The following is a 20687-nucleotide window of genomic DNA, read 5'->3' as shown; positions in this document are numbered from 1 at the left end:
AGCAAGACGGCATGCTACTTGGCTCCTAAACCTGGCGCTCAGTCTTGGCTTGGCGCCCACACGATTCCTTCACTAGGAGCGGGGGGGCTGTAGTGGTGGTGGGGGGTTGCAGTGGACGTGGTCGTGGTTGTCGTCGTCACCGTCGTGGACAGTGGGCATGGCAATCGTCATCGTCATCGTCATCGTCATCGTCATCGTCATCGTCATCGTCATCGTCATCATCATGGCCATAGTTGTCGTCGTGGGTATGATGTTCTTCATGGCTCAGACTTCTTTGGGCTGATAGTGGCGATGTGGTCGAGCTCACGCATGGGGAATGTCCTGGGGCTGGGGTGGGGTGGGGTGGGGCAGGGTTGCACAGATGGCGCGCTGGTTTGCAGAAAAGCCGTCCAAGGCATGGATGGAGAAGTTCTCGCTCTGCTACGGCGTTTACTGGCTGATCTCGTTTGGGACGGTCATGCTGAGTGAGGTCTTCCGCACCTGGGGCGATGTCGAGTACATGACGTTTGCGGTGGCGGTGTCAGCGCCTGTGGCCGTCATCCCGTGGCTGCTGAGCATTATGGCGCCCGGGATGGGGCCGCCGGATGCGGCCAAGCCACTCAGTGAGCAGTACTGGTTCAAGGCCTTTGTGTGGATTACCATCTTCTCCTTCCTTGCCAACCACTTTTACACGCCGCTGCTGTTTGAGCTCTTTGACGGCGGCTACACCTTTGAGTCTGTGCAGTGGCGGGTGGCGAACATTCCGCTCATCATGCACGTCCTCACCATCGGGTTCTTCATCTCGTACCACGCGCTCATCACGCCCATCCTGCGGCGGATCCACTCGGGCATGGCGCCCGGCGTGATGCGGACGCTCGCCGTGGCGGTCGCGGTCGTGGTCCTCGCCTACGCCACTGCCATGGGCGAGACGCTCGGCGTGTCATCGATTGACGACATGTACTACTTTAAGGACCGTGCGTACATGCTCTCGGTCGGCTCGATGTTCTATGGCTTGTACTTTGTGGTCTCGTTCCCCATGTTCTGGCGGCTCGATGAGGCTCTTGCCGAGACCTGGAGCCTCAAGCAGGCTGTTATCGAGTCGTTTGCGGCGTCGATGATGATCCTCTGCCTACTCGACGGCTGGCGGCTGCTGGCGATCGCGTACCTGCCGGACCTGCACTCGTGAGATAAACAACGTGGCTGTGTTAACAAATGGCTAGCGGGAGCAGTCACTGCGAGCGTGGGTGGTCGTTGCAGACTTAGAGGACGTGCTCGAGGACCCGGGTGAGGATCGAGAGCTCCGAGTTGACGTTCTTGATCAGACGCATAATCTCCTGCTTGGACTCGAGGACGATGACACGGCGGGTGTAGGGGTCGAATGTGACGGCAAACGGGCGGTCGAGGCGCATGGCCCACGAATGCAGGGCGGTGGCCATGTTGGCAAACGAGTCGGCCACAAAGTAGACCGGCTGGAACGAGGTGATGGGGTACTCCTGGGTGGCGGCGGCCTCCAGGTCGAGCGGGCGGTGCTCGGGCTCGTCCGAAGTGCAGTACTGCAGCTCGCCAAACGAGGAGAGGAGGCCGGCGCCGTAGGCGCGGATGCCACCCTCCTCGCGAGTCACGCCAAACTCGACGGTGAACCAGTAGAGCGTCGCCAGCTTCTTGATGTCGTCGTCGGTAGCGCCGAGCGAGGCAAGGCCGATGGCTTGCGAAAACTGAGCAAACTCGAGGTTGGCAAAGAGCGGAACGTGGCCGAGCAGCTCGTGGCACACATCGGGCTCGGGCGTGTACATCGGCGTCGACGAGTGGCGGATGTACGAGGTGCAGAAGAAGGTGCGGAAGGCGAGCGCGTTGAGGAACGACCGCGACGAGATGAGGCCAGGCGCAATGCGGAGGCGGAAGCCCGTTGACGACTGCAGAAAGTCCGAGACCTCGGCGAGCTGCGGAATAGTGTCGGGCGAGTAGACGCCGCGGGCCTCGAGCAGGTTGAACGCAGCGATGAACTCCTTGCACGCGTGCGTCGGATGGAGCTCCTTGAGCTTGGTATAGATCGTGCGCCATGTCGCCGTCTCCTCCTCATTGTACTCGAACCGCGGCATCTGGTCCTTGTGCCGCGTCGAGTACGCCGTCTCCGCAAACTTCTCCCTCCGAGCCCGGTACGCCTCGTCGGTGAAGCCTGGGTGGTCCGCGTCGAGCTCAGCGCCGTAGCCCCACACGTCTTTGACAGACTCATCGAGGTCCGCCTCGCATCGTGGGAACCATGGTACGTCTGTGGGTGAGGGGCGGGGGGGGGGGTGGGGTGGCCATGATCACGTGCGCCGTGGTGTGATCGATCGTAATCGGTTAGTGCGACCTTTTGCTGACGCAGTGCCACGGAGGGGAGCGGGGGAGGGGGGGAGGGGGGGAAGGACATGGACGTACCATTGGTGGCAAGATGGGTGACGCGCTTGGCAGGCAGGGCGGTGATGAGCGAGCTGAAGGTCTCCTCGTCGACACCGTTGACGTCGATCTCGATGTCGTACTCCTCAGCGTTGACGGCAGACGGCCGTGAACGAATGCGCGACATGTTCACCGAGTGCTCCCGAAAGACGTCCACAACGTCGGCGAGCTTGCCAGGCGAGTGGGACAGTGTCGCCACAATGGTCGAGCCCGCAGCGGCGTCACGCGCCGGAATATCAACTGCTGCAGATGGTGTGTCCATGTTGTGGGTGAAGTGTGGCAAGAAACGGCGGAGGTGTAGGGGGGAGGAGGAGTGGGGGTCAGACCGGGCCAAGGACTGGCCTATGTTGGTGATGGAGAGCCAACGAATGAATGAGCTTGGGCTTTGGACGGTGGGGCGACGAAGCGACGGGGCTGCGGAGCTGCAGCGTGGGTGGGGCAGACTTGACCATGTCGGCTGCTGGTGACGAGCCGGAGGTGCCAGCTGCAGTGGCTGTGGAAGACGGGGATGTGGAGGGTGGCGGCGACGACGGCGACGACGGCGATGGCGGCGACGACGGCGACGACGGTGCGGATGACGTGGAGCTCGAGCTGGACGCGCTAGAGCTGGCACCGCAGCCGTTTACGGCTGACGAGATCCGGGCGGCGGTGCGGGTGGGGACAGCGTACACGTATGTGGTGGGCGACAAGCGGGCGGGCGAGACAAGCATGCTGCGGATGGAGGTGGTGGCGTGCGACGACGACGGGGCAACGGTGAGAGACTACGAGTGGCCGCTGCCGGACGGCGTGGTTCCTGTGCCCAAGGCCGAGGTAGCTGCGGCCGGATCTCGATTTCCGGTGCCCGAGGGAATCGCGGCCAAGGCCGAGTACTCGCAGAGCTGGGAGGAGATGGCGAGCAAGGGCGCGTCGCGGGCAGACGTCACAGCCATCATTCCTGGGCGCGAGGTTGAGACGCCCGCAGCCGTCTATGCTGCCACCTGCTACTCACTCACCGACGACGTCGGGGAGATGCGGCGGCGGATGTACTACTCAAGTGATGTGCCGGGCTTGCCGGTCAAAATGGAGATCTTTGCCCACTTTGAGATCGTGTACTCGATGGCGCTGGCGGAGTTTGTGGCGTGAGGACGATGGAAGGGAATGGCGTTTAGAGGGATCAGCGGCGCTCGCGGCGGCTCTCCTTCTTCTTGTTCCGCGAGAGGATGATGAGAATGCGGACAAAGATAGCGACAAAGTCGATGAAGAGCTCGACGGCGTGCCAGACGGCGTCACGGTCGCCGCGGGCGGCCTTCTCGATCATCAGCTGGGTGTCAAAGGCGACAAAGCCGGAGAAGACGCAGAGGCCGACCCAGAGCTGGGCGGTAAAGAGAGCCGATGAGCCGATGAACAGGTTAGCGATGGAGAGGACGAGGAGGCCAGTGATGGCCGACGAGAGCATGCCACCAAAGAGGAGGACCTGCCGGCGCGGGGCGTACATGGCCATGGCAGTAAAGGCGGCAAAGACGGCGACGGTGCCGACAAGCGCCATCAGGACGAGCGAGGCGTCCTGCAGGAGGACAAGGCCGACGAGCGGGCCGATGGATGCGCCCTTGCAAAAGGTAAAGGCCACAAAGCCGGCCTTGCGCGACGACTGATCGTTCTTGTCGGTCGCGCCGATGTACATCAGCGCTGCCAGAGCGCCAAGCGTCGTGAGCACGCCACCAATGTTGAACGCCAGGTGGGTAAAGGTACCAAATGCGGCCATGGCCACACCAAAGGTCAGCAGCGAGTACACGTCGACGAGATGAGCCTGGACGGCCGGCGTCACCGCGTCCATGGCCTTTACCGCATCCCAGTTCATTTCTCCGTTGGCCATACCAAACCGCATACCACCTGTAGCCATATTGTCTTCAGTCCTATGTACTGTAACGTGTGCAAGTGAGGTGTGTCCGTGTCAGGTCAGCCGGCAGGTCAGTCGGGGTCACGGGGCTGCAGGGCCTGTGGGAGCTTGGATTGGCAACATGGATGAACGATGGTTAGGCGGCGGAGGCGGGGGGGCGGGGAGGGGGGGGGGGGGGGGGGCTATGTGCGCGTTGATATGTGTTTTTCTGTGTTGATTTGTGTCGATGATCATCACCTCGTTGCGGCTGATTGGCTTGGGACATCATGGCTATAAGCTGGGTGGGGAGGGAGGGAGGGGCAGCAGCTTCCGAGTGGGCCACACACGACTTGGAGAGGAGGATGACGTTCTGGACGGCTGAGCGGCTGCAGTGTACGGGAGGGAGGGGAGGGGGGGAGGTGGTTGGTGGGGGAGGAGGAGGAGGATATGGGATACTCATGGTCATGCGGGCGGTGCGTCGGTCGGCAGTCCTCCGTGTGGCGCAGTGGGCGGTCCCGGTCATGGTCCTCGCTGGTGTGCCGCTGTACAACCGGTACCTGGGCGGGCCGGAGAAGCGGGCAGCATGGGAAGAGTACAAGGAGCGGCAGAGAGTGTTTGCTGAAGAGGCGCAGAAGCGGATCGCATCGGGCGAGGGCAAGAGCGAGGGCGAGTAGGCAGGAGGCTAGAGAAGCTCGGGATCGTCGGCTGGAAGATGGCGGCGACGGACGAGGACGCGGCCGTCGACGTCGCCCGAGGCGAGCCAGCGGCCATCGGCAGACCAGGCGAGGTCGACGACGGCAGCTGCGTGGCCGTCGAGGCGGGTGACGAGCTCGGTCCTGGGCCCGTCGTCGGCATCGTCGCGATCGGCCGAGGTGCTGTAGACGGTGACGGCCCCGGCTTCCGAGCCGACGGTGAAGCAGAGGCCGAGATTGTCAAGCGAAGCCGTCGGGCAGAACTTGGCGCGGAGAGCTAGATTGGTCTGAAAGACCAGGAACTGGGTGAGCGGGGTAAATACTGAGCCCGAGGACGAGACCCGAAAGACGCGGACCATCTTGTCGCGGCAGGCGGCGAGGACGACGTTGACCGACGAGCGCAGCGTGTAGTGGACGGCGTAGTCGAGCGAGGAGATGCCGCGCCCGCGGGCAGCAAGGATGCGCACAGCCTCGCGGAGTTTGCCGCTGCTCGACGAGAGCGAGTACGCATACAGCATGCCGTTGGCGTCGCCTGCAAAGCCTGGGTGCCGTTCGGGTTGAAGCTTAGCGCTGTGACCGCGCCCGACAGCCGGCTCTTGGCCATCGACTTGCCGGTCGACATGTTGAAGACCTTGAGCAGCTTGTCCATCGAGCCGACGACAAACAGGTTGTTGTTGAGGGGGTGGAAGCGGATGGCGAAAAGCTCCGCCTTGCCGTACACAATCCGCAACGTGGTGCCAGAGAACGCGTCCCACACCCGCGCCGTCTTGTCGAGCGAGGCCGAGACCACAAAGTCGCCCGAGAGCGACCAGTCAAAGTCGGTCACGGCCTTGGTGTGCCCGCTCAGCGCTACTTTCGACTCGTCGCCGTCCTCTACGCCCGAGACCAGATGGATCGAGCCGTCCATGCACGCGTAGCCAAAGCGGACAGGCTCGAGCTGTCGCGCAAAGGCAACGGTCGAGACTGGCTGCAGCGGCGAGCCGAGGACAAGAGCTGGTGCCGCTTCGAATGCGTAGTCGGCCGCGCGCGACGCGGCAGCCAGCGACGCGGCAGCCTGCGAGTCGTCAGCCGCCACATCGGGCAGGAGCGTGAGGATCTGCTGGGCCGACGGCCGCCGCTCTGGCGCCTCGGTCCAACACTGCTGGATGATGGCAGTGAGCTCGTACGGCACGCTCGACGGGACAACTAGCGGCGAGAGGCGGACGGCTTGCGAGACCTGCCGCGAGAACGAGACAATCGAGGCCTCTGACTCGGAGACAACCGATTCCGAGTGCTCGGTGTAGACGCCGGACTCGGAGCCGAGCGACGGCGGAGCAAGACCCTGGATGGCCGCCAGCGCGTCGGCGGCCTCGGCCGGCGTGCTTGTCCGTCGTGGCGGAATCGACGGCCCAGGATGCGACGCCGACGGCCCCGGCTGCGACGACGACGACGACGCGCCCGAGCCGCGGGCGGGGACCTGCGGCTCGGCAGCTGGCACTGTCGCGGGTGGCTCAAGCACACCGTGGCCCTGGCGAAGCGCCGTGACAGGATCCTGCAGCGTGGCGAGCTCGTAGAGAACGACGCCAAACGAGAAGACGTCCGAGGCCCGGGTGTACGGCAGCGCGTCCCAGACCTCGGGCGCGGCATATGCTGGCTTGAATGAGCGGAGGATCTTGGCGCCGCTGCCCTCGTCAACCGAGAGGCCAAAGTCAGTGAGCTTGATGTGGTCGTCGAGGGTGACGAGCACGTTCTCGGAGGTCAAGTCGCGGTGGAGAATGCACGGCGCGTGGGTGTGGAGCATGCCCATGACAACCGCAATCTCGCGCGCCCACCGAAGCCGCAGCTTCCACGGCGGCGGATGAGCAGCGTGGAGGACCTTGAACAGTGAGCCGCGCTCGACATACTCCATGATGAGCCAGATCTCGCGCCGGGCGCGGGCACTCAGCGTGCTCCGCGCCGCGGTCCCAGCTTTGGGCGAGTCGTCCACCTCACTCTTCGCTGCGCACGCGGCGTCATCGTCGTCACTCCCGCTGTCGCGATAAAGCCCCGCGGCGCCGTCTGCACGGCCAGCCAAGCGCGAGTGCATGCGGCGGAGGCGGCGGGAGGCACGAGACGGCGGGAGGCTTGACGACGGCGGCGACGGGCCGCGGCCAGGCCCCGAAGGGGTGGCAGCGGCATCGGGGACTGCCAGTGCAATGAGACGAACAACATGAGGGTGATCGAGCGTCTTGAGAAAGCCGATCTCGAGCGAGACAGCCGAGCTCGACGCCGTGTCGGTCACCGCGTAGCGGAGCTTCTTCACCGCCACGGTCTTGCCGCCGACCTCTGCCCTGTACACCGTGCCAAAGTTGCCTGACCCGAGCTTCTCCCGCACCACCAAGTCTCCCACTGCCAGCGTCGGTATCTCTGTTTGAGCCGTTGCCGCCATGGCTGCGGTCGGGTGAGGGTGAGGTGGCGAGAGGTGTGGTCAAAGAGGCTACAGTGACGAAGCGTGCGCATGCCACATGCGGGTGTAGCAGGGCTAGCAGGGTGGCGTATCGGATGCGGGAGAGGGGGGGAAGATGGACGATAGTGGTGATCTGATGGATGGTATGTGATCGTGGCGAGGGGTGCGCGGAAGGTGGGCGGGTTTGGCCGGGGCCATCTCTGGGTCGCCGCGGGTTGGAGCTCCCACTGCCAGCGTCGGTATCTCTGTTTGAGCCGTTGCCGCCATGGCTGCGGTCGGGTGAGGGTGAGGTGGCGAGAGGTGTGGTCGAAGAGGCTACAGTGGCGAAGCGTGCGCATGCCACATGCGGGTGTAGCAGGGCTAGCAGGGTGGCGTATCGGATGCGGGAGAGGGGGGGAAGATGGACGATAGTGGTGATCTGATGGATGGTATGTGATCGTGGCGAGGGGTGCGCGGAAGGTGGGCGGGTTTGGCCGGGGCCATCTCTGGGTCGCCGCGGGTTGGAGCGGCTCATGCGCAGGCGCAGGTTGGGCTCATTGGATGGATGTGGACGGCAGCGTAGCACTAGGTGATAGACGTGGCACTCGGCTGGGTCGATGACGAGATTGAGCTTGAGATGGAGGCAAGGAGGAGTGGGGGAGGGGGCAACAAACAACCCTTAGCGGTACGGTCGTTCGGACGCGTTGTCGCGCGTCTCAAAGTGGAGAACTCGATGGTGCTCGACTTTCAGGTCACCGGCTGACGCTGCGCGACGCCTGCTTGGCCTGCGGCTTGAGGTGGGAGGCGCGCCTGCACGTGATGGCGGCCGACACGTAGACGTCTGCCTGAAGGATGCCCGAGTTGCCGTCGCGGTGACGACCCCGACGACCGGGAAGGAGAGCATGCCAGAGTTGAACACAGCGGCCGGACGGGAGAGCGCGAGGATGTCTTGCGACGGACGAGCTTGCCGGTCGGCGTAGCCGCGCAAGGGGCGGCACGCCATCTTGAACTGGAATCTGGACGCCGCGCCCATCAACGCGTACGCGCGCTGCGCTGACGCGAGCCCACGACCCGCCATGGCTCGTGTGGCTTTTCTCCACGACATCATCGACGCCCTCGCCGCCAGCGCCGTCGTCGTCAGCTCCGCGCCGTCGCGCAAGCGAAAGCGACCGGCTGCAGCGGCTGCTCGTCATCACCACATTCCCCAACAAGCCGCTCTGCGACGCGACTGTCTCGCCTGCCAGAAGCTTCATGGTAAGCGATCGCGGCCGCAGACCTTTTGCGCCGCGTGCGGCGTCCATCTCTGCATCGCCGGCTGTGTTCTGTTGTGGCAGCCACTACCACATTGTACTACTCTCTTACAACAATCCATGGACGTTGCGACGTCTGTGGAGTGTTGCGAAGCGGGGCTTGCGCGATGGACAAATTGTCCATTCCGTACGGTAAAGATATAAGTGGAACGGGAAATGTATTTGCGGATTCGCCAACGCCTCTCTCAGGTACGTAAGCATGAATAGCATTCACAGGTGTTGGTCGCCCCCGTTGCAATGAGGGGGGGGGGCAGGGGGGGGCATTTAGTGTGAGAGTGGGTATGGCGGGGGGTGGGGAGGGAAGGAGAGTGTGGAGACAGGGCAAGTCACACACTCCCTGTTCATGTACCACCACTACCCTTCCTCTTTCCCCTCTCCCTCTCCCTCCCCTTCTCCTTCCCCTTGTCCCCTTTCCTGGAGCAGAGGAGGACTGGCAAGCCTCGGAACGGCGTTTTTGTGTCGTTGGCCAAGCCAGGGGCGAGGAAGGCAGGTGTTGGGGACAGGGAGAGGTAGGGGAAGGGATGTATGTATGTAGGATGGTCGGGGGATAGATTGGACGATGGTGGTTGCATGTCCGCTCTCTCTGAGGGTGTCAGGTCGCTTCATGTGATGCCTGACGCCCCGCCTGCGCCCCACCCCCGACCTCCCCTCCCCCCCTTGCTGGCGGTGTGGTTGATGGCAATCTTGGCACGCGTGCCGGGCTAAGCGACCTCCCGCACACACTCACAGAGCAATGAATGGTTTGGATGTCCGTGAGATAGAGTTGGTTGTTCACATACATACTGTGTGCTATTGGTATTGCCTTCTGAGACCTGTTTTTCCCAAAGCGCGAGGACGTTGCTCTACTTGGCTACGCCGTCTCTGTTGAGTTGAGGTCGACGAGTCTTCATGTCGGGCCTCCCGCCGCCGCCCGACGGCCTACCGCCACCGCCTGCGGGTCTGCCGCCGCCGCCTGTAGGCCTGCCGCCGCCGCCTGCGGGTCTGCCGCCGCCGCCTGTGGGCCTGCCGCCGCCACCTGTGGGCCTGCCGCCGCCTCCAAGTGATATTCCTGGGCCGCCGCCTGGTGGTCCGCCCGCTAGTGTGCCTGGTCCCCCGCCTGGTGGTCCGCCTGCTGGTGTGCCGGGCCCGCCGCCTTGTGGTCCGCCCGCTAGTGTGCCGGGCCCGCCGCCTGGTGGCCCGCCCGCTAGTGTGCCTGGTCCTCCGCCTGGTGGTCCGCCTGCTGGTGTGCCGGGCCCGCCGCCTGGTGGTCCGCCCGCTGGTGTGCCTGGTCCGCCGCCTGGTGGTCCGCCCGCTGGTGTGCCTGGTCCTCCACCTGGTGGTCCGCCCGCTGGTGTGCCTGGTCCGCCGCCTGGTGGCCCACCTGCTGGCGTGTCTGGTCCGCCGCCTGGTGGCCCACCTGCTGGCGTGTCTGGTCCGCCGCCTGGTGGTCCGCCCGCTGGCGTGCCTGGCCCGCCGCCCGGAACACCGCCCGCGACCATCCCTCGTCCACCACCTGGTGGCCCGCCCGCTACCATCCCTGGCACGTCGCCTGGTGGCCCGCCCGCTACCATCCCTGGCCCGTCGCCTGGTGGCCCGCCCGCTACCATCCCTGGCCCGCCTCCTGGAGCACCACCCGCTACCATTCCTGGCCCGCCGCCTGGTGGTCCGCCCGCTAGTGTGCCGGGCCCGCCGCCTGGTGGCCCGCCCGCTAATGTTCCGGGCCCGCCGCCTGGTGGTCCGCCTGCTGGCGTGCCTGGCCCGCCGCCCGGAACACCGCCCGCTACCATCCCTGGCCCGCCGCCTGGCCCGCCCGCTAGTGTACCAGGCCCGCCGCCTGGTGGCCCGCCCGCTAATGTACCGGGCCCGCCGCCTGGAGCACCGCTCGCTGTCATCCCTGGCCCGCCGCCTGGTGGTCCGCCTGCTACCATCCCTGGCCCGTCGCCTGGTGGCCCGCCCGCTAATGTTCCAGGCCCGCCGCCTGGTGGCCCGCCCGCTAATGTACCGGGCCCGCCGCCTGGAGCACCGCCCGCTGTCATCCCTGGCCCGCCGCCTGGTGGTCCGCCTGCCGGTGTACCGGGCCCGCCGCCTGGTGGCCCGCCCGCTAATGTACCGGGCCCGCCGCCTGGAGCACCGCCCGCTGTCATCCCCGGCCCGCCGCCTGGTGGTCCGCCCACCAAGCCAGCCCCGCCGCCACCGTCGTCACTCCCGCCGCCGCCATCGTCGCTCCCGCCGCCCAAGCCTGTTCCGCTGGCGAACCGGCCACCGGTTGAGGCCGCGACGCCACCGAGAAAGGCCCCGCGGCCTGCGGGGGTGAGCAAGTCGGAGCGCAAGGTCTCGCGGGTCTCGATGCTCGCCGGCAACCTGGCGGGCCTTTTTGGCGGCCCAGCGGCTGGCTCGTCTGCGGCGCCTGGGCCTGTCCGGTCCGACGTGGCTGCGTCTGCCAATGCCATGCCGGTGTCGTCGGAGGAACGACTGAAGAAGGACCTGGAGGTGCTGCCGGAAGGGCACTCGGTGCTCAAGCTCCGCAACACGCTCCAGGTCCTGCTCAAGGGTGAGCAGCGACTCAACACAATGGGCATTTCCGAGCTTCGGCCCGAGATGGCGGGCGGAGCCGAGAAGACCTCTGCCTTTGCCCGTGACGAGTCGGACGACGACGAGGCTGCGGCGTCGGTTGCCGAGCCGCTGCTGCCCGGCATGGGCGGGCGCGGCGCGGTCGGCGCGCCCGCTCTGGAGGACATCGAGAGCGGCGTCGAGGACGCCGCTGCCGCCGCCGCCGCCGCCGCCAAGATCAACACCACCTCGGAGGCCGAGGCCCCTCCCACGGTGACGGTCACGTATCAGCGGCGCCGCGAAACCGAGCAGCAGGTCCAGCTGCAAATCTCGCCGTACGCGACGGTGGTGGAAGAGTTCCCGGCCTTTGTCGAAGCGTTTGGCATTCCGCCCGAGGAGGCTGAGCTGCTCGGCGTCTACATGCGGATGGAGGCCGGCATTGTCAAGGAGCTGCCGATGAATGACATCTTCATCATGCACGCGGTTGCCAACGGCACCGTGCTCGAGCTCCGGCTCCGGTCGTCGACGTCCAAGGTCGGCATTGTCATCCAGGTCGCGGATCCGTTCGCGGTCTACATCCAGTACGACGCGCTGACGACGGTGCAGGACGTGCTCTCGCTGCTGTCGACGCAGCTCGCGGCGCGGTCGATCTCGGTCGACGGCCTCGAGCTCTTCCTCCCGGCAGAACACCTCTGGCTCTCGCCGACGGAGACGATCGCCTCGTACGAGCTCGGCGTGGAGGAGTACCTTGAACTCAAGGCGCGGCCGGCGGTGACCAAGACCAAGTCCAAGACGGTCAACGTCAAGATCACCTTTGAGGCGACGGCGGACGACACGTCGGCTGCGGTCGACTCGAACCTCATCCTCGCCGGCGAGAGCGTCAACATGTCGGCGCGGATGAAGCTTGCGCTGGACAAGACGGTAGCCGAGACGCTCCGGCTGATCAACAAGAAGTTCCTCGTCAAGCACGTCCGTGAGTACGGCCTCGTCATGTACCCGTCCAAGGACAAGTCGTCGGGCATGTTCTTGCACAACGGATCCTCGCTCGTGGACTACGCGCCGGTCCTATCCAAGACCAAGGAGCTGTCGTTCCAGCGCCGGCTGCGGCCGTACACTGTCACATTTTCGACCGGGCAGGTCGCGACGTACCGCTGGTCCGACGACACGTCTGTGCAGGACGTGCTCGACGCGCTGAGCAAGTCCGGTGGTCGGCCCGCGCTCGCGTCGGCTTCGCTCCCGGTCCGCGTCGTCACCATCGATGACACCTCGCTTGCGCTCGCCGAGGACCCCGCGCCGGTGGCCGACGCGGCGACGCCGTCGCGCTACGTCCCGCCGCCGCCGCCGGCCAACCCGCCGCCGCCGCCGCCAATGCCGCCGGCCGACTGGCAGGGCAAGCGCGGGAATGACCCGCACAAGTTTGCTACCCACCTCTTTGGCCTCTTCCTGCCGCTGCCGTACTTTAACAAGGCGGCGCCGAACACGCCGCTCAACCCGAGCTGGAAGCTTGGCGGGCTTGAACTCGGCTCGCAAGTCCGCAAGTGCGAGTACAAGCTCCTCTACCGGCGGATCAAGCAGCCGATCAAGGTCTACTTTGACGACCCGTCGCTCGGCCGGCTTGACCACGACTTTGAAGTCGACTTTTCGCACAAGGTCGTCAAGATCATTCCCATCATTTGCCGCCAGTTTGGCCTCCGCTTTCCGTACCACTATGAGCTTGCCAAAGGCGACGTCTCAGGAAGCCTCAAGACCATCCCGTACGAGGAGTCGCTGCTGCAGGCGCAGGTCCCGTACTCGTCGTGGGCCATGCTCCGCCGCTTACCCGAGGACCAGATCCCGCCTCCGCCCGAGGAGGAGGGCGAGGCAGTCAACATCTGGGACTCGCTCCCGCCGTGCCCAGAAAACCTGGTGCCCATCGAGGGCACGCCGCCGGGCACCGACCTCGACTCGGCCGGCATCGAGCTCGCATCGCTCAACAAGCTCGTCGAGCGGCTGACGCACTTTTCCAACCATTCGATGGAGTTCCAGAAGACCTTCCTCATGACCTACGAGTCGTTCACCACCTCGGAAATGCTCGTGACCAAGCTGCTCGAGCGGTACTACGTTCCACGGCCGGTCGGCCTCTCGCTCGCCGACTACCGCAAGCTCCGGTCGACGGTGACGCTCCGGATCATCAACGTCTTCCGCTCTTGGTTCCCCACCAGCTACGAAGACTTTTCCGACTCGCTCAAGGAGTTTGTCACCTCGTTCATCACTTCGACGCTCGTCGAGGACGGGTGGGGCCCGCTCGCGGCGTCGCTCTACGCCAAAACCATCCAGCAGGTCGAAGCCGCCGCCGCCGCCAAGGAGGACGACATGATTGCGCTCGCATCCATTGCAGCGTCGGCCGCCGCAAGCAGCTCCAAGAAGGGCAAAAAGTCGCTCTGGTCCTACGATGAGGTCGAAATCGCACAGCAGATGTGTCTCATCGACTTTTCCATGTACAAGGTCATCAAGCCGCGCGAGTTTATTTCGCAGGGCTGGGAGCGCGAAAAGTACCACCACCTCTGCCCGCGGCTCATGGCCTTTATCGAGCACTTCAACAACATCTCCAACTGGGCCATCCTCTCCATCGTCTCGCAGGACACGCTCAAGAAGCGGGTCAAGCGCATGGAGAAGATCATCCGCGTCGGCAAGGAGCTTGCAGAGCTCAACAACTTTAACTCGCTCATGGCCCTTGTGTGTGGCCTCAACACAGCTGCCATGCTCCGCCTCAAGTACACCCGCGCAGGCCTCTCCAAGAAGGCCACACGCATGCTCGAGGAGCTCGAGGCCATCTGCTCAGCAGAGTCGTCGTACAAGTCGCTCCGCGCCCGCATCGCTTCGGCCCAGCCGCCGTGCATCCCGTACGTCGGCGTGTACATGCAGGACCTGACCTTTATCAACGACGGCAACGAGAACACCGTCAACGGCCTCATCAACTTTGGCAAGCGCCGCCTCGTCTTTGACCAGATTGCCAAGATCCAGCTCTACCAGCAGACTGGCTGGGACTTTCCGCGCATCCCCATGGTTTACCGTACCCTTGTCCACCCGACCCCGGGTGTGTCTGAGAACGACTTGTACCAGCTCTCGCTCCTCCGCGAGCCGCGAGGCTGCTCCAAGTCGGATGTGAAGTAACTCTCCCCTACCCCCTTTACCTGCACAGTCGTTCGGGCACACGGTCGCGCCCGTGTTTGCGCGCCTCAAAATGAACTCCACGGTGCACATCATCCAGCCGTGTCAGTGGCTCGAGAACAGAACGCTTTCGATGATTCCGCCACAAAAGCTCGTATTAAAGAGCACGCTGTTTGGGCTTCTGTTGGCGCCTGTGGCACGGCGACACCATACTTCTTTTCGCATTCCGGAGAGCAGTTGCAAGCAAGAATCATCATGGCGGCGACCAAGGAGAGTGCCAGTGGATCGTATGCAGCGCCTCGTGTGGCCTTTGCCACTCCCGAAGAAACGGCTGGAGCAGCAGCGGCGGCGCTGAGTGAGGAAGGCGTGGTGGTGATCACCGGGGTGTACGATGCGGCGCAGTGCGGCCGGCTGCGGACGAACGTGCTGGAATCGTTCGAAGCCCTTGGAACCGGATTCGAAGCGCGGCGGCCGTGGGAGACGTGGCGTGATGAGCGACTGCCAGTCCAGTCGCGGCGCGGGATGTTCCAGTGCTTGATGAGTGGTGCACCGCCGGTGCGTGAGGTGCGGACCGATCCCCGGCTGGCGGCTCTGTGGCAGGCTATCCACAAAGAGCTCGGGCACGGCGACATCGAGCTACTCTGCTCCAACGATGGCATCAACGTGACGCCGCCGCTGGCAGCTGCCGCGCTTCCGGCCAAACCGCCGCGCGACTGGCCGCACACCGACGCCATGTATGGGATGGAGAGCGACGGTTCGATCCAGGGCCAGATGGTGCTCAATGGGTCGCAGGCCGTCCTCCGCGCCACGCCCAAGTCGCACAAGATGTGGGAGTGGACGTGCGAGCGACTGATGACCGAGACAGACCGCAAGACCGCACGCGGCGGCTGGCACAAGCTCAACAAGGCCAAGATCGAGAGCCTCCAGGCTGCGATGACCGAGCAGTTTGGCGAGGTGGCGTGGCAGGTTCCGATCTACGCTCCCGAGGGCTCGCTCGTCCTCTGGTTCTCGTCGACGATCCACTCGTCGACTGGCTACGTGGCCAACCCGCCACCGCCGGCCGCCATCGCCGGCTCAGCCATCCCCGACGCCGATCCTCTCCGCGACTGGCGCTTTGTCATCTACGTCTGCTTCTTTCCGCTCTCGGTCTACGACGAGCGCGACGGCGGGCGCGACGCGGTCCGCCAGCGGTCACAGCAGGCGCTCGAGCTCAATCGGACAACCCCGCACTCGACCGCCAAGCTCTTCCCGCCTGTCGGCCGCACCTATGAGCGTCGTGGCAAAATCCGCTACGTCGATCGCGTGGTCGAGCTGATGAAGTCGCCAAGCGATGCACTGGCGCTGTGGGCATCGTTCGACTTTACTCAATGAATGGTCATTGAGTTCCGCCAAACATGGAGCGTCGACAGAGAGCGAGCCACAAGCACACCCATACCCACCCACTTGCCTCGACCACGAAGCCGCCATGGGGCTTATTAATGACCAAGAGAAGAGCGCACTGAGTACGTCATGGCTGTTGAAGGTTGACGAGGAGGGGGGGTGGGGGGCGGAGGAGGGGAGGGGACGTGAGGAACACGGCTTCCAGCAGGTGGCTATGCCTTTTTCCTGGGAATGGCGAAATCGGGTGTGATCGATCGGCGAGTGATCGATCAGCGGACGGGCGGTGCTGGTGGTGGTGGAGGGAAGGGGGGAGGGAACTCACGCAGTGGGGTACAGAGCAAGCTGTGCGGCCGAACAAGATCACGTATGCGACTGTGGCGCGACTGTACCAGTCTGATGAGCGAGGGAGCGCGTGGGTGACGACGGGCCGGATGGGCGCGGTGTGCCTGGTGAAGGACCGCGGCAACCCGCGGCACTATCTCCGAATGTACACGCTGGACCGGACGGCGCAGCTGCTGTTCCAGATCGAGCTGTACCAGTCGTTTAAGCTGACGCAGGCCGGCGACCACTTTCTGACGTTTGAGGGCGACAAGCGGATGTACATGCTCTCGTGCGCGCACCCGATCGAGTGCGGCAAGCTGCTGAAGCAGACGAACGCAGCGGCGCCGCTGGTGGGCACGTCCAAGACGGCCAAGCCGGTCGGCTACTCGACGACGGCGAACGCGACACTGCCGACCAAGAAGAAGAAGAAGAAGAAGAAGAAGGGTTGGTTCGGCTCGTCCAAGGACGAGGGCCCGCGGCTGGAGATTTCGGCGCCAAAGGACTTTCGGCACATCTCGCACATTGGGTACTCGTCAACCGAGGGCTTTTCAACCTCGAACCTCCCGCCCGAGTGGGCACAGGTCTTTGCCGAGGCCGGCGTTACCGAGGCTGACCTTGCCGACGAGGAGACGGCCAAGATCTGCATGGACTTTATGAAGAACAACCAGCTGCCCGAGTCGAACGGGCCAGCGGCTCCGCCTCCGCCTGCGCCGCGGTCGCGCGGCGCGCCGCCAGCCCCGCCACCATCGCGAGGAGGAGGCCGAGGCGCGCCGCCAGCCCCGCCGCCGTCGCGATCGCGCGGTCCTGCACCGCCGCCGCCGCCGCCAACCTCGCGTGGGGCCGCGCCGCCGCCGCCGCCACCGTCGTCCCGTGGCGGTCCGCCGCCACCGCCGCCGCCGTCGTCCCGTGGAGGCCCGCCGCCACCGCCGCCGGTTGCGCGCGGGGGAGGCCCGCCGCCGCCGCCGCCGCCATCAGGAGGTGGAGCGCCGCCGCCGCCGCCGCCGCCGCCATCGGGAGGTGGCCCGCCACCGCCACCGCCGCCGCCACCGGCTGGAGGTGGTGGTGGAGGCCGCGGTGGCGGAGGTGGCGGAGGTGGCCGCGGTGGCCTCCTCGGTGCCATCCAGGGCCACTCGGGCGTGGGCGGTCTGAAGAAGGCCGAGGACCGGCCGCGGCCGCCGCCGTCGAGCGGCGGCGGGCGCGGAGGCCTTCTCGACGCCATCCAGGGCCACGGCGGAGTGGGTGGCCTCAAAAAGGTCGACCGGTCTGCGCTCGAGCAGAAGCCCGTGGCGGCAGAGCCGTCGAACCCGATGGCGGCGGCGCTGGCCAAGGCTCTCGAGGGCCGGCGTGGCGCCGTGGCCAACAACGGCGGCTCGTCGAGCGACGACGACTGGGACGACGACGACGATGACGACGACTGGTGAGCGGCGACTATGAGCACCTTCACCCTTCTTCGTCCACTTGACTACCAAACAACACAACAAACAACAAACAACATGGCTGCTGATCTTGCGGTATGGAAGGGGGGCGAAGGGGAGGGGAGGGGAGGGGAGGGGGAGGGGGAGGGGGAGGGGGAGGGGAAGGGGGGAAGGGAAGGGAGGGGAGGGGAGAGAAGGGTGGAGGGAGGGCATGGACTCATGGGGATTTGGGCATGACTGGGGCATGACTGGGGTATGACTGGGGTATGACTGGGGTATGGCTGGGGCATGGCTGGGGTATGGCTGGGGTATGGGTCATGTGGGGCGGCGACGTGTCGGTGACTACGTGGCTGCGGTGGACGACGGCGGTGGGCAGACTCGCTTTAACGCCGTGGTGGAGGAGGTCCGCAATGGCCCGGCTGTGGAGGCCTCGGACGACGACAAGCTCGTGCTGTACGGGCTGTTCAAGCAGGCTACTGTCGGCGACGCTGACCCCAAGGACAAGCCTGGCATGCTCCAGGCGTACTCGGCCAAGGGCTACAAGTGGTCGGCGTGGAACAAGAACAAGGGCATGTCCAAGGACGACGCCATGCAGGCCTACATCGACAAGGTCGAGGCTATGCGTGCCTAAGCATCTGCCGTTGCGCGTCGCCGTCGCGCTGCACCAGTCTGCCATCATCACCTTGCCATCAGCTCGTGATTTCCAGCAAGCGATGTGGGCAAATGAACTCGCTCTCTTTTTTCCACACAACGGAGCAACTATCCCCTCATTGGACGCACGGGATGGCAGAGAGGGAGTGTGTGCAGGGCGGGATGGAGTCTTCCAACGCGATGGCGGCGAAGAAGAGGCAAAAAATGATGACTGCTTTTTTGCTTGTTGTGATCAAGAAACAGATGAGTTACCACATGAGAGTGCGGGCAAACACAAGCAACGTCATTCACCCACACACGGCCATGACAAGGAGCCTGGCAGTATGTGTGCGTATGTGCTTGTGTCGAGAGGCCATCAGAGAAATTGGAGCAGATCGAGGGGGAACAAGTTATCGGTGATGCTCGAGGTGGAGGAGATGTAGAGTGACGAGGAAGTCGATTGAGAGCAGAACGCGCCCATCTACCCGTCTCTCGCCCTCCCTCCCGTCGGCCCGACCTGGTCATGTTCTCGCCGCGCGACGCCGCAGGCAACGCAGTACGTGTGCAGCAGGGGGTTATGCGGATGAAGCACGTGTTAGGCACGTTGGTGTGTGGGTGGTGGACTCATGGCTGTGTGTGTGTGTGTGTGTATGGGTGTGGCGGTGCTGGCGGTGCTGGCGGTGTGGGCGCGGGACGGGCGGACGGACGGACGGACGGACACATGGACGGGGGGGACACACGGATACACGGACGTGCAGGTCGAGTGCACGGGTAGCGAGGCCTGGGCCGGGGATTATCTGTATCCGAACGAGTGGTCATTGACATGCCACAAAAAGGTGGCGATTCTGGACAAGGATCCGTCGTGGGCCATGCACCGGACCGACGACGCCAAGGCGATGCTGTGGCTGCTGCTGGCCCTCGTCGTCTATCTCGGCTTCAACATGGTCGGCTTTTGGGAGCACCACTTTGAGTAGAGTCATCCATCATGGGTTTTAGTACGCATCATGCGCAAACAAACACGAGAGCAGATCCGCAGCCTCATACGCGGTGGCAAGGCCCATGACGACGACCTTGCGGTCAGGGCCGGCGAGGCCGTGGGCGTCGGGGGCAAGGAGCTCGACTTCGACACCAAAGCGAGTGGCGTCAGTGGCAGCCCATGAGACAAGGTCAGCAAGGTCGTAGACGCAGACCGGGTCGGCAGTGAGGCCTCCGCGGGGTGGAAGGCGAGGCCGTCGGCCGAGACGACAAGATCCAGTGCCTTTCCGGCGTGGGCGACGTCGACCGGAAAGACAAAGGCGCCAAAATTGGAGAGCGTCGAGGTGATGTCGAGAAAGGCACGCTCAGCCTCGATGCTCGGCCGCGCGGCAAGCGACTGGTACATGAGGACGACGTCTGCGGCGGCGAGCTTGGGCGCGAGTGCGGGCGGGGCAACGGTGGAGACGTCGACGACCACCTCGTCTGACTCGTCCCAGTTTCCGCGCCGGGCCTGGACTTGGAGTGCTGCAAGCCGGATCATGATGGGCATGTCGAGCTCGGCATCGAATTCGCCGTGGAGGAGCTGGCCACGGACGTGCAGGTACGCGGCGTGGATCGTCTCGTAGTCGGAGAGCTCGAGGGCGTTAAAGCCAAGGAAGGAGCGGATGCGGACAACAAGCTGGACCTGCCGCCGTGACGTCTCATCGGCAGCAAGGACTTGCGGGAGGAGCGGCTCGGCCGGCTCGACCCACACCCATTGCTTGTCCGGCGAGACAACGAGGCCGGCAAGGGTTGGCAGCGAGGCAGCCGCCACAACGACGTGGAGCTCGACAAAGTCAGCGAGGTCGAGCATGTCGCGGTACTGCTTGTACAGCTCGATGGCCGTGGTGCCCGGCTCGGCGTGGAGGGCGCGGACCGAAGATCCGTCCCCGAGAGCCACCCGGACATTGGGCAGCGTGCCCGAGACGGCGGCCTCGAGCTGGATGACCTGCAGCGAGTCACGCGAGAGCAGCTCGCGGCCCGGCGGCCCGGGACGGCGGCGGCGGTCGCGTGCAGCCTTGGCGGCCAGCGCAGCTTGTGCGGCCTCGGCGCGCCGGGCCTCGGCGGCGTGGGCACCGAGCTCGCCGTGGGTCGACTCACGCGCCGACGACGAGCGCTTGCGGCGGCCTCGCACGCGTCCGCTCTGATCCATCCCGTGCGAATTGGCGCGCCGGCGGCCGGAGCGCGAGGGGAGGCCCGAGCCGTGGCGCCCGATCGAATCGGTCGAGCGCTGGCGCGACATCCGCCGCACGGCGTCGCGGGCGGCCGCTGCCGCCGCCACATCCGGGTCGGAGCCGTCCGAGCCGGAGCCAGAGCCGGAGCCGCCATCAAAGGCAAAGCTGTTCCGGGCACCGCCCGACGGCGAATGGAGCTCGGGAATCGAGCCCATCGAGCCGCCGAGCGACGACGCTGCGAGGAGCACGGACGACTGCAGGCCGGCGCCGGCCGAGATGGCGCGCGGCTTGAGCCCGCCTTGCATGCCCGAGTCGACTGATGCTGTGAGTTCGGCGATGGACCGGCCGAGATGGCCGGCGCCGGCCCCGGGAGCGCCGTCGGCCCTGCCCGACG

General features: G+C 65.3%; 9 protein-coding genes across 9 annotated transcripts in view; 5 read left to right on the top strand and 4 right to left on the bottom strand.

The window, feature by feature from the left end:
* Positions 1 to 1167: 1167 nt before the first annotated feature.
* Positions 1168 to 2700, bottom strand: AMSG_06960 (phenylalanine-4-hydroxylase). Its single transcript, XM_013901005.1, has 2 exons — positions 2401 to 2700; positions 1168 to 2248 (listed from the first exon to the last, which is right to left on the bottom strand). Exons 1-2 carry the CDS (start codon positions 2678 to 2680, stop codon positions 1239 to 1241), a joined length of 1290 nt encoding a protein of 429 aa, XP_013756459.1. The 5' UTR covers positions 2681 to 2700; the 3' UTR covers positions 1168 to 1238.
* Positions 2701 to 3544: 844 nt separating this feature from the next.
* Positions 3545 to 4370, bottom strand: AMSG_06958 (bax inhibitor). The gene has a single exon (XM_013901004.1). The coding sequence runs from the start codon at positions 4295 to 4297 to the stop codon at positions 3572 to 3574; it is 726 nt and encodes a 241-aa protein (XP_013756458.1). The 5' UTR covers positions 4298 to 4370; the 3' UTR covers positions 3545 to 3571.
* A 265-nt stretch (positions 4371 to 4635) lies between these two features.
* Positions 4636 to 4947, top strand: AMSG_06957 (uncharacterized protein; the record flags this gene model as incomplete). The annotated part of the gene is made up of 2 exons (XM_013901003.1): positions 4636 to 4666; positions 4763 to 4947. The coding sequence occupies 2 exons, from the start codon at positions 4636 to 4638 to the stop codon at positions 4945 to 4947; spliced, it is 216 nt and encodes a 71-aa protein (XP_013756457.1).
* Positions 4947 to 7372, bottom strand: AMSG_06956 (TKL/DRK protein kinase; the record flags this gene model as incomplete). The annotated part of the gene is made up of 2 exons (XM_013901002.1): positions 4947 to 5535; positions 5574 to 7372. The coding sequence occupies 2 exons, from the start codon at positions 7370 to 7372 to the stop codon at positions 4956 to 4958; spliced, it is 2379 nt and encodes a 792-aa protein (XP_013756456.1). The 3' UTR covers positions 4947 to 4955.
* A 2085-nt stretch (positions 7373 to 9457) lies between these two features.
* Positions 9458 to 14453, top strand: AMSG_06954 (Ras guanine nucleotide exchange factor J). Its single transcript, XM_013901001.1, has 3 exons — positions 9458 to 9718; positions 9759 to 10822; positions 10897 to 14453. Exons 1-3 carry the CDS (start codon positions 9568 to 9570, stop codon positions 14359 to 14361), a joined length of 4680 nt encoding a protein of 1559 aa, XP_013756455.1. The 5' UTR covers positions 9458 to 9567; the 3' UTR covers positions 14362 to 14453.
* Positions 14454 to 14613: 160 nt separating this feature from the next.
* Positions 14614 to 17480, top strand: AMSG_12021 (uncharacterized protein; the record flags this gene model as incomplete). The annotated part of the gene is made up of 2 exons (XM_013901098.1): positions 14614 to 15710; positions 16052 to 17480. The coding sequence occupies 2 exons, from the start codon at positions 14614 to 14616 to the stop codon at positions 17478 to 17480; spliced, it is 2526 nt and encodes an 841-aa protein (XP_013756552.1).
* A 72-nt stretch (positions 17481 to 17552) lies between these two features.
* Positions 17553 to 18105, top strand: AMSG_06951 (diazepam binding inhibitor; the record flags this gene model as incomplete). Its single annotated transcript, XM_013901000.1, has 2 exons — positions 17553 to 17570; positions 17851 to 18105. 2 exons carry the CDS (start codon positions 17553 to 17555, stop codon positions 18103 to 18105), a joined length of 273 nt encoding a protein of 90 aa, XP_013756454.1.
* Positions 18106 to 18590: 485 nt separating this feature from the next.
* Positions 18591 to 19139, top strand: AMSG_06950 (uncharacterized protein). The gene is made up of 2 exons (XM_013900999.1): positions 18591 to 18660; positions 18863 to 19139. The coding sequence occupies exons 1-2, from the start codon at positions 18628 to 18630 to the stop codon at positions 19076 to 19078; spliced, it is 249 nt and encodes an 82-aa protein (XP_013756453.1). The 5' UTR covers positions 18591 to 18627; the 3' UTR covers positions 19079 to 19139.
* Positions 19097 to 20687, bottom strand: part of AMSG_06949 (uncharacterized protein) — a gene marked incomplete at both ends in the record, with an annotated part of 4481 nt that continues 2890 nt past the window's right edge. Inside the window, 2 exons of the mRNA XM_013900998.1 lie at positions 19097 to 19219; positions 19351 to 20580. Of these exons, the coding sequence (XP_013756452.1) occupies positions 19097 to 19219; positions 19351 to 20580 (1353 nt within the window). The remainder of the gene's footprint in view (positions 19220 to 19350; positions 20581 to 20687) is intronic.

Source organism: Thecamonas trahens (assembly GCF_000142905.1).
Source record: "Thecamonas trahens ATCC 50062 unplaced genomic scaffold supercont1.32, whole genome shotgun sequence".
NCBI classification, from domain to species: Eukaryota; order Apusomonadida; family Apusomonadidae; genus Thecamonas; species Thecamonas trahens.
The sequence above is the reverse complement of the archived record's forward strand: the minus strand, read 5'-3'. Positions and strand labels throughout refer to the sequence as shown.

Coding starts and splice junctions, on each gene's coding strand:
- AMSG_06950 (XM_013900999.1), top strand. CDS start 18,628: ATGTTCTCGCCGCGCGACGCCGCAGGCAACGCA. Junction 18,661..18,862: donor GCGACGCCGCAGGCAACGCA/GTACGTGTGCAG, acceptor ACGGACGTGCAG/GTCGAGTGCACGGGTAGCGA.
- AMSG_06960 (XM_013901005.1), bottom strand. CDS start 2,680: ATGGACACACCATCTGCAGCAGTTGATATTCCGGCGCGTGACGCCGCT. Junction 2,249..2,400: donor CACCCATCTTGCCACCAATG/GTACGTCCATGT, acceptor CCTCACCCACAG/ACGTACCATGGTTCCCACGA.
- AMSG_06954 (XM_013901001.1), top strand. CDS start 9,568: ATGTCGGGCCTCCCGCCGCCGCCCGACGGCCTACCGCCACCGCCTGCG. Junction 9,719..9,758: donor GGGCCTGCCGCCGCCTCCAA/GTGATATTCCTG, acceptor TCCGCCCGCTAG/TGTGCCTGGTCCCCCGCCTG. Junction 10,823..10,896: donor CCCCGGCCCGCCGCCTGGTG/GTCCGCCCACCA, acceptor CCGCCGCCCAAG/CCTGTTCCGCTGGCGAACCG.
- AMSG_06958 (XM_013901004.1), bottom strand. CDS start 4,297: ATGGCTACAGGTGGTATGCGGTTTGGTATGGCCAACGGAGAAATGAAC.